Source organism: Rhinolophus hipposideros, assembly GCF_964194185.1.
Source record: "Rhinolophus hipposideros genome assembly, chromosome: 7".
Classification (NCBI taxonomy): Eukaryota; Metazoa; Chordata; class Mammalia; order Chiroptera; family Rhinolophidae; genus Rhinolophus; species Rhinolophus hipposideros.
Window position 1 is genome coordinate 50,388,722 of NC_138053.1, and position 18,336 is coordinate 50,407,057.

The 18,336-nt window shown below is 36.5% G+C and overlaps 1 protein-coding gene across 1 annotated transcript in view; it reads right to left on the reverse strand.

Annotated features, from left to right (window-relative positions):
- The window catches only part of SCAMP1 (secretory carrier membrane protein 1), an 89,855-nt gene that overhangs the window by 14,594 nt on the left and 56,925 nt on the right, over positions 1-18,336 (reverse strand). Inside the window, exons 7-8 of the mRNA XM_081054077.1 lie at positions 6,198-6,299; positions 3,518-3,635 (exon numbers count right to left, since the gene is read on the reverse strand). Coding sequence (XP_080910203.1) covers positions 3,518-3,635; positions 6,198-6,299 — 220 coding nt within the window. The remainder of the gene's footprint in view (positions 1-3,517; positions 3,636-6,197; positions 6,300-18,336) is intronic.

The window sequence follows — 18,336 nt, forward strand, 5'->3', positions numbered from 1 at the left end:
AAAAAGATCTCCCCAGTTTGGTTAGGCGTCCCTCCTGTGTGCTCCCTATATGTACCCCTATAATAGCTACAAGGTCCCCTGGCTACCCATTGTGGTACCCACCATTCATTCGTTTCTCCTTCCACACCAGAGGGTGAGCTCCTTGAGTACACATTATATGCAGTACCTGGCATATAACACATGCTCTTCGATAACTGTTTTAACAAATGAATGGAACGTACAGCATACCACAAAACTCTCTCCTGTACTCTAAATTTATTACATTTCTAGTTTTATAAAGCACCCCCAATGATACATCTGGAATAATAAAGCAATTTCCACAGAGACGTTGTAATAGTCAAGTTTATTTGGCTAGGCTAGTCTCCAGTTACCAATCAACCACTGACCTAGGTATTGCTGTGAAGGTATTCCGTATATGTGATCAGCATCTATAGCCAGTTCACTGTAAGAAAAGGAGAATATCCGGAATGATTTGGGTAGGCCTGATCCAATTAGTGAAAGACCTTAATAGCAGAAATGAGGAAGAAGAAATCCCACCTGTGGACTGGAGCTCAACTTCTGCTTGAGTTTCCAACCCTTCCTGACAGCCTGCCCTACGGATTTCAGACTGACCTAGCCAGCTCCACAGCCACATAAGCCAATTCCTTTCAAGAAATCTCTTCATTCTATTCTGTTTCTCTGACGGAACCTACTAAAAATAGTACATACCAAACCAAACCCTGAATATAAAACGATAAAGGAGTCAAAAAGCCAAAAAGAAAATTAAGTTTAATTGAGGTCCTGTGCTATGCAATTTACATTCATTGTTTCATTTAATCCTCACACCAACTCTATGAAAGTAGTATTCTCATTCCTTCATTCATTCAACATATTTGCATGCCTATCACATGCTAATCACTGCCAGTCACTGTTCTAGACGTGAGGAATATAGGTTGAAAGCACACAGACTAGGTCCCCACTCCCACAGAGCTTAAAAATAGGGGAGAACACTGGACCTGAGTGGTTAGAAAAGCCTGCCTCCGTTCACACAGCTCTACGTGAGGGTGCCAGAATTTAAACCTGAGTTATATGGTTCCAAAGCTCTTGTTCTTCTTATTTAATTCCAATGCTAAAAGACATGTTCACTCTGGAGGAGCGTAACAAGCTGGGTACCCCAGAATGTGTGCACTACAGGTATGTAAAGTGGCTTATGCCCAGGTCCCACAGTGGGTAATACAGAGAGCAAGTTCCCAGGAGAACAGAGGATGACGTAATCCCTAAGACATGAGGAAAGAGAAAGATTCCGTGGAAGAGGCAGGAAGATTTGAAAGAGGTCTTGAAAGAACACTAGCAGATCTTCAACTGGCAGAGAAGATGAAGCAACCCAGAAGTTAAGAGGCATAGCATGAACAAGAACTGGGGCATGGTGTATTTAAAAAAACTGAGTGGTACAGTTTGACTAGAGTAGAAAGTCTGGACCTGGGAGCTGTGAAAGGGACTAGCCCTACTTCCCACAATCACCACACTCCCATTCCCCATACCATGTCCACTTCAAAACTCTTCAGAGTGCTGGGTTCTTTTAGGGGATTTTAGATTAATATAGTAACTATACATAAAATGGACTGAAGAAAGTGGGGGCAGGGTGGGACTAACCTGTAAAAAAAATCTGGATTAGCTGAGGTGGGAATGAAAAGGAAGAGAAGGATGGAAAGATAATAAAAGTCTAGGAAAGCAACTAAAAACAATCACGGAAGCACGAGCAGAAGTAGTCAAAGTGTTGACACAAATGGAATCGTTTGAGACAGTACTTAGCGCCACCTCATTTACAGTAGGTACTTAAAAAAAAAGCTTGACATCAAATTTGTGTACTGTACAATTTACCCTTTTAAAGTATACAATTCAATGGTTTTTAGTATATTCAGTGTTGTGAATAGATCATACCACCTAATTTTAAAACATTTTCATCACCCCACAAAGAAATTCCATAACCATTAGCAGTTACTCTCCACCCCATGCCCAGCCACAGACAACCACTGATCTACAATCTGTCTCTATAGGTTTGCCTGCCTATTTTGGACATTTCATAATAGAATCATACAATATGCAGTCTTAATAAACATTCCTAAATATGAATCAGAACTTCTGGAAGAGAGCTAGTTCCGAGAAGAAAATGTTGAGTTTATAATGCAGTACTGTGAGACGATGGTACCAACCAACTGGAGATGTAAACAGTCACCTAAAAATGCAACTAAATGGTTATGTAAAGCATTGTATCTTCCAGCTCCAAGATTCTAGGTCTCTCAGGTAGAGAAGACACTGAAACAATGAGGGAGGTTGAAATTCCCAAGGAAAAAGATTGTACAGCAGAGAGCTGACTGCATTTAAGAAGGCCTTTACTTATTATGGGCTGGACAAAGAAATGAAAGAGAAAGAATAGCCTCAGAGACAAGAGAATCAGAGCACTATGACGACGGCAGGAGCCGCCTATAGCGTGGAAGGCTGCATGGTTCAGGGAGGAGGAAGATTGAAAAAAGACTAGGATTTAGTAACTTCAGAAAACTGACTTTCACTAGTATGTGTGTGTAGTTCAGAAAAGAAGTAAAAGCTTTAATCAGAGCAAATAAGTAGCAAAATTTAAATAGAAAGAAACACAGCCTAGCCTTTATAGTTTGAAGGAGGATAAAATACAAACGTGCAAGTAAAATATTTCAAGAGTGCAAGGTCTTCTTAAATATAAGGTACAGCTATTTATTTCTATGCATTCCTTATACATATTCGATCTCAAGTTACCGAACAGTAAAAAAAATAAAGAAAAAAACGCTGTCAGAACTTGCTTTCTTTAAAGTGATACCCACCAAAGTCTTTATCATTTTAAAACAGGTGTCATTCCCATGGTAACTGTATCATGCTTGACACATGTAGAATATCAAAAACATATATCCAAGAAACAATCAAACTGTATATAAACAAACAAAAACACTGATTTCTCCCCCACCTTATGTAATGAATGATTTTTTTTAAGGCTGTGAATACAGCCATGAGAATTCTATAGGAAGAAGTACAGATAATTGGGCAGTCACTGAAAACAAAATTCATGTCATAACCCAGCTCAGCTAGTACTTGATACTATTCTTTAGTGTCTTTAAATTTTAAATACAAACAAAATGCTCATACCATACAATAGTCTTACTTCTATTTATTAATCAGACTAATATGTTCAATATTCAAAAAAAGAAATCAGAATACATAAATAATCCAAATTTTTAAAATGAGGTTGTCTTCAATTCACGAAAAAAAGCCTCCAGTTAACAGAATTTTCAAATATTTCCTTTTTACAGGAAGTTAAAAATGTGATACAATTTTCTAAAATTTATCAATGCATAACTTTTTATTGTAAAAAGTAATCCTCAAAGAGCAAACTTTCACAAGAACAACAACAAAATGGCTAAAGGTTTCACTGAAGTAAAAGTAAAATGGGAAAATGAGAACTGAACATGACTTTCACTATAAAAATGTACAGACATAAAACTTCACTTACCTTTTTGAACATGACTAGTGAGATGACTGCTGATGCTGTGAAAAGTGCTGCTATGATTATCATCATGATTCCGACAGGAATACTATTGTTGAGACCAGTAAGGGATGAAATCCAACCACTATGAAATAATAAAAAGGATAATCAGGGAAATAAATCAATGCACACTTTTAAAAAATAATAAAACAACTAACACATTCAGCTCTTATGAGCCAGGCAACGTTCAAGTTCTTTATATGTGCTAACTCATTTAATATCTCACAATAAGATAATGCTGTTTTTAATCTCTTATTTTTACAGATGAGGAACTGAGTCACAGAGATATTTAGCTGTGTACCCAAGGTCACGCAGCTAATAAATGGCATAGTCTGAATTCAAATCCAAACACCAAACTCCAGCCTTAAGTGTGTACAACCAGATTTTATATTTTTTAAGCCTATACGTTCATTATTACTTTCTTTTAAGGTTCATTTTAAATTCTGCTTAATTATGGAAGAAAATATTTGCAAACCATATAACTAACAAAGGGTTAGTGTCCAAAATATATGAAGAACTTCCAAAGCTCAGCAGTTAAACAAAAAATTCAATAAGAAAATGGGCAAAAGATGAAGAGGCATTTCACCCAGAGGATACAAAGATGGAAAATAAGCACATGAAAAGATGTTCAGCATCATGAGTCATTAGGGAAATACAAATTAAATCCTCAGTTAGCTATCGCTACACACCTATCAGAATAACTAAAACAAAAATATTGATGATACCAAATGCTGATGAGGACGTGAAGGCTGAATCACTCACACCTTGTTGGGAGAAATGTAAAACGGTACAGCCATTCTGGAAAACAGGCTGTCAGTTTCTTTAAAAACACTACACATGCAACTTTCATAAGAACCCGCAATTACAACCTTGGGCATTTATCAGAGAAATAAAAACTTTGGTTCACAAAAAAGCCTGTTCACAAATGTTCATAAGGGTTTTTTTCATAATAGCCCAAAACCAGAAACCAGAGTTCTTCAACTGATGATTGGTAAACAAAGTGTGGTATATCCATACCATGGAATACTGCTCGGGAATAAAAAGGAATGGACTGCTAATATGCATGACAACCTGGATCAATCTCCAGAGAATTATGCTGAGTAAAAAAAGCCAAAAGGTACACACTGTATGATTCCATTTATATAACATTCTTGAAATAACAAAATAACAGACATGACAGATTAGTAAGTGCTGGAGTTAAGGAGGGGATGGGGCAGGAGGGAGGTGGATGTAGCTATAAAAGGGCAGCAGAGGGATCCTTTGGGGATAGAAATGTTCCCCATCTTGACTGTATCGATGTCAAGATCCTGGTTTGCATATCGTATAATGTTACCATCTTTAAAAGTAGGTAAAGAGTACCTGGGATCTCTCTACATTATTTCTTGTAACTATGTGAATCTACAATTAGCTCAAAATAAACACTTTCATTTTTTAAAATCTGAATTACATGAGGTCTTCAAACTGGTCATCCTGCATGCACCCTCACTACAGACTCCTGTGCTATTGCATTGCTACACATGCTGGTGTGCTCAATTTTAAGACTTTTTTCCTAAGTTTGCAATAAGAAGCAAAAGAAATTATTTCAATTTCATCAGGGTAAAAAAAACACTTGTGTTGCTAGCATAAGCAGTATATTTGTTAATCAAACATTTAAAGCATTTCCTTTCCCATAAATGCCAAAGACTAAACTCTATTTAAAATGGTAATGAATGCTACTTTTTCATAGAACTGATTTAAAGTATCTTTATAAATTTTCTGCATGTACATATGCCCATTAGGAGACGTACAAAGCTACTGACAGTTGTCTGACTGCCAGTCACTACTCTGACTCAGTAGCATACTAAATGTAGCCCTCAATACACTCCAGCGACATGCTTGTTTAGTTTATGTGCACAGTGCAGCAAAGTTGCCTTGGGCATGCGTTTTAGCTTACAAGAATTCAACTGCATGCAACTCAATTACAAGAGAAAGAAGAGAGGGAGGGATAATTTTAGAGATGTGTACTCTTCTACCCGCAGCAGTTTCATTCAAGGAATGTTTGCTCCAGAATGTATGAAGACAGATGTAAGTCTGTTATTACCTTAGGAGCATCCAAATATTGGTCATCCTGAATGACCATTTTGCCATGCAGAGAATGATTTTATTGTTTAAAGATATGTATATATGTGTATGCAGTAATTCCACTTTTCAAAGTTGATTTGTGTCTGTGCATTGGTGTGTGTATAAGAAAACATATTTGCACACCTAAAATAGTGTTCTACACATAATAGGTCCATCCCCTTTTCCTTAAAATCCTCGAATTTGTTTTCTCTCCCTTCCATAATCCTTGGCCCTCCTAACTATCTGATCACTCCTCAGTCTCCTTTTTACTCTTCCTCTTAGTGCCCATTATATACACATTTTATTTAAACTTGATATAATGTGCTGTTTTTAAAAATGGGAACATAATTTTAAATAGAATGATTTGTCCAAAAGTTATTTATGCTTCAGAAAATTTTTAAAAAGTAAAAAAAAAAAAAAGGAATTATTTGTTTTGCTTACTTTTACTAATCTGGCTTTTCTATGTTAACTCTTTTTAGGAAGTCAAAAATTATATAAAGATACTAGATGAAAAAATTAACTAGAGTAATTAAAGTAAATGACTTACCAGTTGCCCCAGTTGTGAAATCCTGCAGCCTGTAGTACATGTACTGCAAACTGACAAATATAGACGAAGAAGAATACAAAGAACCTGAATGAACTGTCACTCCTTTTTAAAAAGGGGGGAAGGGGAGAAAAGGGAAAAATGTCACTTTTCTCTAATACTTTTACATTCACATGCAGACTGACATCAAACATTAAAAAATGTTTTTAAAAATACAAGTACCTTGAAATTACAATTATAGCATAATAACATATGTGAACTCTTTATCCAAATACTAGATATTATTCTAACCTCACTTTGTCCTTTCAATTTCCAACAGTGCTACAAAACTTCTTGGCAAAAAAATTTATTTTCATTTTTTATTAAATAGCTTGACTGAATTATAATTAACATACAGTAAACTGCAGATACCTAAAATATACAATTTGATACAGTTTGACATATGTATATACCCAGGAACCTTCTCCAAAGAGTAAACATATCCCAAAAGTTTCCTTGTGCATGTAGGTAATCCCTCCTTCCCCACCCACCACTTTGTCACTAGTTTTCATATTTTAGAGTTTCATATAAATGGGATCATAAAGTATATATTTTTTGTTGTCTGCCTTCTTACACTCAGCACAATTGAGATTCACTCACGTTGTTTCATGTATCAAAAGTCTATTCCTTTTCATTGCTTAGTGTTACATTGCGTAGATACGCCACAGTTTTATGCACCAAACAGACGTTTGGGTTGTTTCTAGTTTTTTACTATTACAAGTAAAGTTGCTATAAGCATTCATGTGTAAGCCTTCATATGAACATATATATTTCCTTTTCTCTTGGGTAATTACCTAGAAGTGAAATGGCTGGAACACATGGGTGGTACATGTTTAACTTTTTAAGAAACTGCCACACTGTTTTCCAAAGCAGTTATTTCATTTTACATTCCCAGTGGCAGTAAATGAGGGTTGCAGTTCCTTCACATCTCACTAACCACTTGGTATGGTCAATCCTTTAAATTTTAGTCATTCTAACAGGTGTATAGCGGTATCTAATTCGGTATTAATTTATATTTGCCTAATAACTAATGTTGAGTACTTTTTCACGTGCTTTCTGTCATCCATACTAATACTTGCATAAGAAATCTTTAGCCCATCATTCTAGTTCCTGTGGAGCATCGTATTTCAGTACGTACTTATCCTCTCCTTCACCCTGTCTCCACTGCTAAACCATCCTCTCCTTCACCCTGTCTCCACTGCTAAACCTTCTACTTCCTCTATCCCCTTCCTTCCCATCAGTCAACAAGATCCGGAAGTTCTACCACTGATTTCCGCTACCTTCCTCTCCTCATTCACGTCTCCACCCATTGTAACTCGGCCTCCCACATACTCCTCTCCAGAGACACATCAACATCACAGGCATCTATGAATTTCCAAGCTAAATTTCTCAAGTCCCTCTTTATTTTTTTCATGGCATTTGACACTGAGTATCTTTCTTAAACATTCTTTGAACTTGATTTCCACAATATTACTCACCCCTCTGTCACTTCTCTGATCTAAACTGCTTCTCAGTCTCTTATCTCAAGATCTACCTCCTCTACATCATACTGTAAAACTTGGTTTTCATAGGAAAGCTCCCTAGGTGATTCTTGTATCTTCTAATGCTTGAAAACCACTGACTCTCCTATGAAAACAATTTTACAATATGGGGTTGCATTCCCTGCCAAAAGCTATGCTCTTATAAAACAGAAAACTCATGAGCATGTTTTTTTTCCCTACCAATATGCCTCTAAAACACTTTTCTCAACAGAGAATAATGAACAATAATACAGCTTGAGTTTTAACATATCTAGAATATATTTCATTAGAAATGTTATTTCTCATGCTTTCTCTTTTGTCACAAAAAAACTAGCTTAATATTAAACTTTTACCTTACAGTCCTATTATTCTTACACTACATGTTTCCTAACTACTTAATCATCTACTTTGAACTATCCTTTAGTGCTCTAAACTCTTATGTGCTCACATATACTTCAATTCTAAATCAACCGTTTTAATATCATATTGTAAGTCAAGTTACTAAGTATGTAGTGCTTCTTACCTATAGTAAAATGTCTTAAGATAAAAACAATTTATCTCCTGGAATATTACCCAAAACAAGTAACTTTAATAAACTGAAAACTTTGACTTTATTGCCAATACCAATTCATCTTGAATTTCTTACTAAAAGGTTATGATCCTCTGTTACATTAATTTAAATCATTTTTTTTGTCAATCTTAGATTGTGACTTAACGAAAACATACACAGAACTCTTTCCTTGCATCATCTTACCGCGTGCGAGACAGTTTCTTCTTGTTTGCTAACTGTATTTCAAAAATTAAACTCACACCTTGCTTTCATTTGATTAATGACTAAAGGGCATGCTAATGGATAAGAGAAATAATCATAAAGTCATTTATATTTATTGCCATAAACAGTGTATATGCATATACATATGCATATTGAAAATATATTTATTTTAACATATATTACATATTTATTATCTATACATTACTTGTATTTACTTATATATACATAAATATATGTATCCTTCTGCTCTGTTCTACACCTAAACTATACTTTAGTTTAGGTGTTCTACACCTAATCTAAACCACGTATGTTTCTTACATACCTTCTTTTGCTGTTCTAGGGACAATGCTACTCGGTTTATTTGTACTTCCTTTTAACATCAGGTGTGTACAAAATAAGCTAGAACACAGAACATCTAGAACTGACTCATCAAAAGATGTTTTTTAAAATATTTGTCTCATGCACCTTATTTCTATATTCACTGCAAACCTCAAATGTTGTTAAGTGCTAGGAATTTTAAAACTCTGAAGATAACATCTCCCTCTGTATCTCAGCTAGTCTTTAAGACGGGTATCAGACAGTACTGGTTTATTCTGAAGTGCAAATTATGCCAGATAGCACAATAGGATATCTTCACAACAGGTCTGCATGAAGAATAATAGCTTATTGAAAGAATAATGAAATGTTAAAAGAGACATTTTATAGATGATGAAAAGAAAAACTGAAAGCCTTTAAAACTTCTTTAAATTAAAAAAAAAACTAAAGACCAAAGCCATAAGTCTCATGTTTAAGAAGGAACTTTCCTATAACTCTCAAATTAAAACCAAAAGATAGGGGGAAAGCTTTTGCTTAGGATATAGAAAACTGGAAAGAGCTCTGCTCTCAACCCTAAAAATAAAACAATAGCTGGATAATCTGCAAATTCATAGCTGTACTTCAATCCATCAAAGGGCAACCAACCAACCAACTCAAGGAGAAACGTGAGACTAGCACTTGTTTACCTGGAGCAGACATCAAATGACATATAAGCAGGAAAGAAAAATTCAGCAAAAGCTTATAATGAATTAGTGAAGGCTAAAGGTTGGTTGGAATGTGAGTACAGAAACCCTAGGAGCCAAAGGCACAAGGGGAATTCACACTCACTCACAGGCTCTACTCCAGACCTCACCGGGTGCTCAGAAGAAAGCCTGGAAGCAGGCCTCACTCCAGGTACACGTCTGAAGGAGTAGAGCAGCAGTACCTATAAACTCGCCTAACTTCCCTCAAAACAAAAGCCTTTAGTGGAGGGGAAGGGACATTAGCAAACACCATCTTCCTCAGGGACAGGTGAAAAGCCAGTGCAGCTGCGAAAGGCCACAGAAAAAAACCTTGTAACACTAGAGGAGAGTCAGAAATATGTCCTTACCCACACTACTACAGAAACCTGAGGGGCCGAATCACCAGGAAGGCTGGACCACCCCACCCCAGAGACACAGCTTTCCTAAGACTGAGGCGGAAGCAGAACAGCAAAAATATCCTGTCTTCAACCTGAACCCACCCTCCCCACCAGGAGGCTAACAATCGTAAGGAACAAGTAACAACAGTTTACTCCTAGGGGGAGACAGAGTGTGGAGAGAGTCCCTCTCTGAGGGGCAGGCACAAAGGGGAGAGCTAATGGAGCACACAAAGAAAGTACCTCTGAGAAAACAAGCTTCACCCTAACCATAAGGTAACAGCAAAGGAATCTGAGGTCTGTGGGGGTACTGAGGTGAATCATAGCAACAACCAAAAAAAGCAAACAAACCTCAATAAATTCTTGACTGGACTGCCTGAAACACATACCCTCCACCAAAGACCACCATATAAATACAGACACACTAAAAGCCTCGCAATAGAAAAGGCATGTCCATTTCCATACATAAAACCTATTTACTCAGTCTTTATTGTCTTCAAAAGATGTCCAGCTTTGAACAAGGCATAAAAAGAAACAAGAAAAAAACATTGACAAGAAACAATGTAATCAAAAAAAACAAGACTCAGATATAACTCAGACGTTTGCACTAAAAAGATACGGAATTTAAAATAACTATGATTAATATGATAAAAATTCCAGTTAAAAAGATGGACAACATGAAGAGTAATCTCAGCATATATGGTAAGCTATAGGAAATAACCAGACGAATATGGCAGAAATGAAAAACATGAAAACAGACAAAGAATACTTCTGATAAGCTTATCAATACACTCAACTCTGCTGAGGGTGAAGCTGAAGACAGAAATTACACAAACTGAAATGCCAGGATAAAAAAAGAGTGTAGAAAAAAGAACAAAGCATCCAAGAGCTGTAGGGCAATATCGAACAGTCAGACATGTATTTATTTAATAGGAATTCCAGAAAGAGAAGAAAAAGTGGCAGAAGAATTATCTGAAGATACAATGATTGAGAATTTTCAAAAATTAACAAGACTCCAAACCACAGATCCAGGTCCAATGTTACAAAACGTTAAGGAAATACACTGAAACACACACACACACACACACACACACACACACACACACTCCCTCTGTCTTCTCTCTCTCTCATATATTTTTCAAAATAACCCAAACCAGAATTAGTTTTGAAAAAAATCTTGAAGGCAGCAAGAGAAAAAAAATGAAATTAAATACAGAAGAACAAGAATTATAGCCAACTTATCATCAGAATCTTCGCAAGCCAGACCACGTCAAAGTGATGTGTTTAAAGTACTAAAAGGAAAAAAATGTGAACCAGAATCCTATACCCAGTGCAAATATCTTTCAAAAAGGGATGAAAAACAAAAGCTTTTTTCAGACAGAAACTAGAAAACTGGTTACCAGCAGACCAGTACTAAAAGAAATATTAAAGGAAATTCTGACAAAACGTAAATTGTAAGTCAGAAACATAGATGTAGAGGAAAAAATGGAAAGCACTAAAATGGCATTAATGAAGGCAAACATAAATTCACTTTTCCTTACTTTTAATTTTTCTAAGACACAAATGATTGTCTAAAGCAAAGTTAACAGCAATGTACCAAATGTTTCTAGTATATGTAAAACTAAAAACAGCACAAAGGATGAAGGGAGAAAATGGGAGTATCCTATTGGGAGGTCCTTAGTACACAGGAGTAAGAATGTTACTATTTGTACACAGACCAAGATTAATTAAAGATGTATATTGTGAAAACTCAGGTATCACTAAAAAAGATTTTGATAAGAGGTAGAATAATGAAGAAACAGGAGAACATGAAATCATTTACAAATACTCATTTAATAACAAGGCAAAGAAGAATAAAAGAGAAACAAAGAACAGTTGGAACAAATAGAAAATAGCTCATAAAAAGACAGATTATCTTAGTCATACCAGATCAATAAATGTAAGTGGCATAAACCACTAATTAAAAGAGACAGACTATCAACGTGGATGAAAACCAAGACCCAACTATATGTAGCCTACCAAAAAGAGCTTCTTTAAATATAAAAACATTGATAGGTTAAAAGTTAAAGAACAGCAAAAAAATAATATACAACCGTGAATCAAAAGGAAGCTGGAGTTGTTGTAATAATACTAAGTAGAAAAAGCATTATTACCAGGGATAAATAGGGACATTACATCATGATAAAGAAGTCAAAGCACAAAGAAAACATATAATAAATATATATCTACCTAACAAGAGAGTATCAAACTACGTGAAGAAAAAACTGATAGAACTAAGAAACAGAAAAATCTACAATTAAACTTGGAGATTTCAACATATCTATGTAAGGAATTGACAAAACAAGTACATACAAAATCTGTACGGACACAGAAGACTTGAACAACACTATGAACTTGAACAACACTATGAACCAGTTTGACCACAATCGTATTTACAGAACATTCTATCCAACTATAGCAGAATATACATTCTTTCAAGCGCACACAGGAAGTGTTATGTTTCAGACTTTTAAAAGCCCTAGCACTGCTATAGTCTAGTATGTGGATTTTCATATCAGCTTTTGCACTCAATCTGTCATACGAAATGTTAATTTTGGTTGAAAATTAGGAAAATCAGCTTCACACAGATACATAGTTTAAAAAGGGAGAACCTTAAGCTTCCTGAAGAAAACGCCAAGGGTCCTTACATAACACTTAGAAAAACCATTATTATAATATCAATTCCTGCACTTTGAATATGGTTTTACACTTAAAATCAAATATCTTTATATAAAACAATTAAATTGACTTTCTGGTTCATAGGTATACTCTATGTTTGTCAAGACGTTAAAAAGATGTTACAGTTCATTTCTTGATTTCAATTAGCAAAAATATTATAATATAAAATATTCTAATATCCCCATGGAAGTTAAGTATGGTATAAAGAAACAAGACATAAATGCTGTCTATTGCCCAGAGACTGCTTGCTTTTAAGAAGTATACCTAGAAGCTTAGAAGTAGCCGATCCCTCCTAAGAAGTAAAAAGCTGAACAAACTGAAAACTCAACAACTCTTCTTAGATCTGAAAGAGAAGTGAGGTCACAAAATTGCTACCCCAAAATTAGAGAGGCAGACTGGTGAATATGTAGTCAAAACTTACCAGTGCAAAGAGACCTGAGCAGAAACCTCCACCGAAACCAGTGCCACTGTAGGAAAATCTGAACTGTAATTGATGAATTGCTGGGGACTCCGAGTGGACAACTCAGAGTTAAAAACTCCAGGGGGACCTACTCATTGGGAAGCCCCACACATTTGTGAGTTTTACCACCAACAGCTCAACCAGGTTCTCACAGTGAATACTGGGGAAAATCTCTTCATGCCTCCAGCAGGAAAAGGGAAAAGACACTATTTGGAAATACTCCAGAGCACTCTATTTTTCACAAGGTCTGCCCTCAGGAAAAACTAATTAACAAAAGCCTAACATGCTGGGATTTTTAGCAGAGTCCAATCTATGTAAAAAAATAATCTAAATGGAGCCACTTTAAAATGAAATTAGAGCTGCCATCCTAGAAAAACTGTCCTGCACACCACCTTATGCCTCAAATCTTTGGAATGTTAAAACAGGGCAAAATAACCTTTGGACTGAGCCTAAAGCAACACTGTGTCCCAAAGAACTGTTTGCAAAGATAACAAGAAAGCAGATAACGCGTTTCCCCGAAAATAAGACCTAGCAGGACAATCAGCTCAAATGTCTCTTTTGGAGCAAAAATTAATATAAGACCCAGTCTTATTTTACTATAAGACCAGGTCTATAATATAATATAATATAATATAATATAATATATTAATATAATATAATATAATTAATATAATATAAATATAAATATAATAAATAAATATAAATATAACATAAATATAATTTTACTATAAGACTGGGTCTTATATTAATTTTTGCTCCAAAAGACGCATTCGAGCTGATTGTCTGGCTAGGTCTTATTTTCAGGGAAACACGCTAAGTGTTACTCACAGCTGAGGTATGAAGTATACTCTAGTTAGATTTCTGATTCTGCACAGACATTTTAGATTGCCCTGGAGTTTGCAACTGTCTTTTGTTATTTTTTAGATGTACTTATCAGTAACTGATCACTATTCTCTCCCTAACTGGTGTAAATCTCTTAACACATTCAAAATCATGAGAGATTTTATCTTCCTGAAGTTGTTTCTCTTAAAATCTTCTAACTTGCTCAAATCTGAATGAACAGAGCTCTGGGGTGGCCACCAGTTATCCTGAGACCTTGCTTCAATATTATACTGGGAATAAACCAAGCTAGACCTCTCTCTCATGTTATCTGGATCCCACATTTTCCTTTGTCTTTGTTGACTTCCTCATTTCAGCAGAACGCATCATTTATTCTAGTAGAGTCCTGAGATGTAACACAGGAAAGGCATACTTTCTGAAATTCTGTTGGCTATAATATCTTTACTTAGACAATTTGATAGTTTGAGTGTAGAATTCTAAATTAGAAGGTATATTTCCTTCAAAATGAAGCAGTACTCGATTGTCATCTAGCTTTCAGTGTTGCTATTTGAAAGACTAATGTCATCATGATTCATGAAACATAAGTTCTGTAAATTTCCTAGAAAGCAGCATAAAACAAAAGGATAGAAAATACGAAAAAGAAATATTAGATTTTCTTCTCAACAGTTCCAGTATCTAATTAACAAGGAGTTTTACTAAAAACACAAAGAAAACAGAGAGGGAGAACTAACTAAAGAAATAAAATAAATTTCCCAGAATTTAAGGACCTAAGTAAGTCTCCAGATTAAAGACGTTCAGAGAGTAACCAGTTTGTAATAAATGAAAAATATACCTTCACTAAGATCCATTTTCATTAACTTTCAAACACCAGGGAAAGAGAGAAAATCTTAAAACGTTCCCAGAAAAGAAAAAAAAAATGAGCTCCATAAAAGATTACGAATCAGAATGGCATCAGACTTCTTAACACTGATACTAGCCATTCCCTTGCTAAAAGCCAAGGGTATGATGCTTTCAAAATTTTGAGGGCTATAATTTCCAACCTGTAAGTTAAATGTGTTGTAAGAAATAAGCATTTCCAGATGTGTTAAGACTCTAGAAAAACAGAAATCTCGTTTATACCAGTTTCTCAGCAGTCTGTGGATGTGAGGGCGAGAGGATGTGCTATACCAAAAAGGATAGAGTAAACCAAAAAGAAAAAAAGAAAGAGACTTAAGACCCTGGTACAGAAATCTAACACAAGAGAAAGAAAAGGAAATGTCAGAATAACAGAAACCAACCAGTTCAAATGAGGGGAGGATAATTGAGGACTCTAAAAAAGATGTCTCTATGGAGAAAAAGAAATGAAATCGAGATCACCTGACATATTTGACAACAGTTTTTCAATTATGCCAGACAATATGGAAGGAATTGGAAGAAGGGTGGGCAGGTGGGTGTGTATAAAATGAAGCAAGAGACCAAAACAAGGCAACTATTTACGGTAGCAATTGTAGTTGTACAAAAAAAAAGAAAGTGTAGTAATATACTAAAAAGTCCAGATATAAATACTATTTACGTAGTAAACAAGGAACTCCTAATATTAACCTAATCTAAAATGTTATTCCATGTAATGGAAGGGCTGTGGGAATAAAGGGTGTATGTGTTGGTGTAAAAAGCTCGTGGGGCCACACAAGCAATAGAAAAGTTAACATTTCATCATGCCTATCAGGAAATGAGTGTAAGACACCTGAAAGTTGAAAATCAAGAAACGGAAATTCACTTCCATCATGACAGAGTAATGAAGTCAACAAATCCTCTCCTCCCCAAAAACTAAAGCTGGACAAAATTCAAAAACAACCATTTCAATGCTCTGACCAAAGGCATAAATAAACTGAGAACATTTATGCATGAAAACTGAACTTTAGATAAGAGCAACGTCAGTCTGTTAGCATTCTCACCTGGAAATGCTTGTTCCTTTCTCCCATAACTCTCCTGGCGAGATATTTCAATGAGGGTAGAATAAGCCATGAAAATCAGCACGTTCACTGCAGCTCCCAGAGGTGACTCACACAACCAAATGGGATTTATCCCACAAACGTGTGCATGAAAAAGGGGCTACGCAATAAACCTGACAAGCTGGGGTGGGGGGGAGTAGTGGGGAGCACATGGCAGGCCTGACAAGCTCAGTAACTGAAAGTAACCACACAGGATGGTCTGATCATAAATTTCTAATTGGTAGGTAGTCAAAATCCCAGGCCTATAGCTTCCTTTGCAAAGGAAAGGAGCTCTCTCCATAGTTCTTGCAGATCTAGGATAACATACCTTTAAAATGTCAGAGTAATTTTCTTTTCCTACTCCTCGAAGGCACAACCACTGGCACCAGAACACAAGACCTCTAGAGCATGAGACCACAGAATCCCTCATTATCTTGTTCTCCAAATACTATAATGTGCTATAAATATTAATTAACTGTCCTGTACCCACCGACGTACAAGAAGTGTTCTGCCATTTTGCCTTTTATCCAATCTTAGAGATTTCCCCGCTCTGCTTTCTCCCACCTCCTTAATCTACTACCTTTTTACATCTTCTTCTTTGATTCTAATATATCAAATATGCTGCAAAACTGCCATTCTCCAGAGTATTTGAGATTTTGCTCCCCAATATATGGCATCAGTTTGGCTCAAATAAGCTCAGAAAAATTCTCTACACGTCTGGACATTTCTTACATTGTCAACAGTTGATTCAATATCTGAAAATCAATCAATGCAACTCACTATATTAATAGAATAAAGGCACAAAACCTCATAATTATCTCAGCAGAGACAGAAAAAGTATCTGGGGGAAAAATCTAACACTATTCAGGATTAAAAAAACTCCCAACAAACTGAAAATATGACAGTTTCCTCAAACCAAGGGGTTGGGAGTTGGGGAAAATGGAAAGAAATTGGTAAAAGAGTACAAAGTTTCACTTATAAAATATAATGTTTAAGGATCTAATGTAGAGCATAGTGACTATGGCTGATAAAATTATATAACTGAAATTTGCTAAGGGAGATCTTAAGCATTCGTGACAACAATTAATAAAAGGTAAACATATGAGGTGATGAATGTGTTAATTAACCTCATTGTGGGAATCTTCTCACAAAGTATACGAGTATCAAATTATCACTGTACTTTAAATATAATACAATTTTGTTTCTCAATTATACCTCACTGAAGCTAAAAAATGAAGGTGAAATGAAAACATTTTCAGTAAAATAATAGGCAATTCATTACCAAGCAGACCTAACTAAAACAAATAAAAGAGATAATATAAAAATACATAAAGGACATCATCAAAATGGTGGCGTGAGGCGAGCATCTGTAAAGCTCCCCTGGAATTTACAACTAATCGAACAACAATGACTCCACAAAGGACTCCCTGCACAGCAGACAGGCAAGACGAAGAGGCACACTACTGAATTCACCTAAAGGTGGGCGATTCGAACTAGCGGGGGAGGAGGGAAGGGAGAAGTGCGGAGACGGAGCCACGGGCGCAGGACGCAGACCTAGCTGAGTGCTCCGAGCTCACTGCATCCCGGATCTTCCGCAGCTGCGGGAGAGGGAAGAACTCGGACTGCTAGGGCTCCGCTTATAGCCCACAGGGTTGAGGGGGCAGCATATAACACGGCTGAACCCAACGCTCACGGCACAGACCTCGGAGAAAAGACCAAGGGAAGAAGGCTGAAAAAGGTGGTTTAAGCCCTCACTGCCGAGCAGAGAACGGAAGCCTTAGGCAAAGAGAATAGCCGCCCCCTCCTTCAGCCTCCCAGAGCTTGCCCCGCCCCCAACCTGACCAGTGCTAGAAACGGAACAGTAGCAGTGTCAGATCAAAAGAACAGAATATGTGCTGTTCTGAAAACTGTGGACTGCAGACACAAATTCACAGCCCAACTAGTTAAGGCAAAGGGGAGGGAGCTGTGGAAGCAGGACCGGCTATGATGGTGGTCTATGGTGGTGGTCACCGCCATTGCTCTGGGCCACCTCTCACAACTCACCCTGCCCCTGGTCCCAGCTATCTGCGCGGATCCCTGCAGGAGTAAACAGAACTGCTGAAACATACAGTGTCTGAATCTGGTGCAGGAAGAGCTTTGGAACTTCAAAAGCTCTCCACATACCCACACGGACACTGCGCCCTGGGACACAGGTGAACTATTAACAGAGGAGAAGCCCGTCTCCCAGGGAATCCCCGCATTGTGTAGATGTCTAGGAAGAGAAATAATAAATCAGCAATTGCCATGAATAACCAAGGCAACAAGACAGCTCAGAAAGAAAGCAAAAAGTCTCCAGAAAAGGAACTTAAAGACATGGAAATATGTGACTTAAATGACAGAGAATTCAAAATT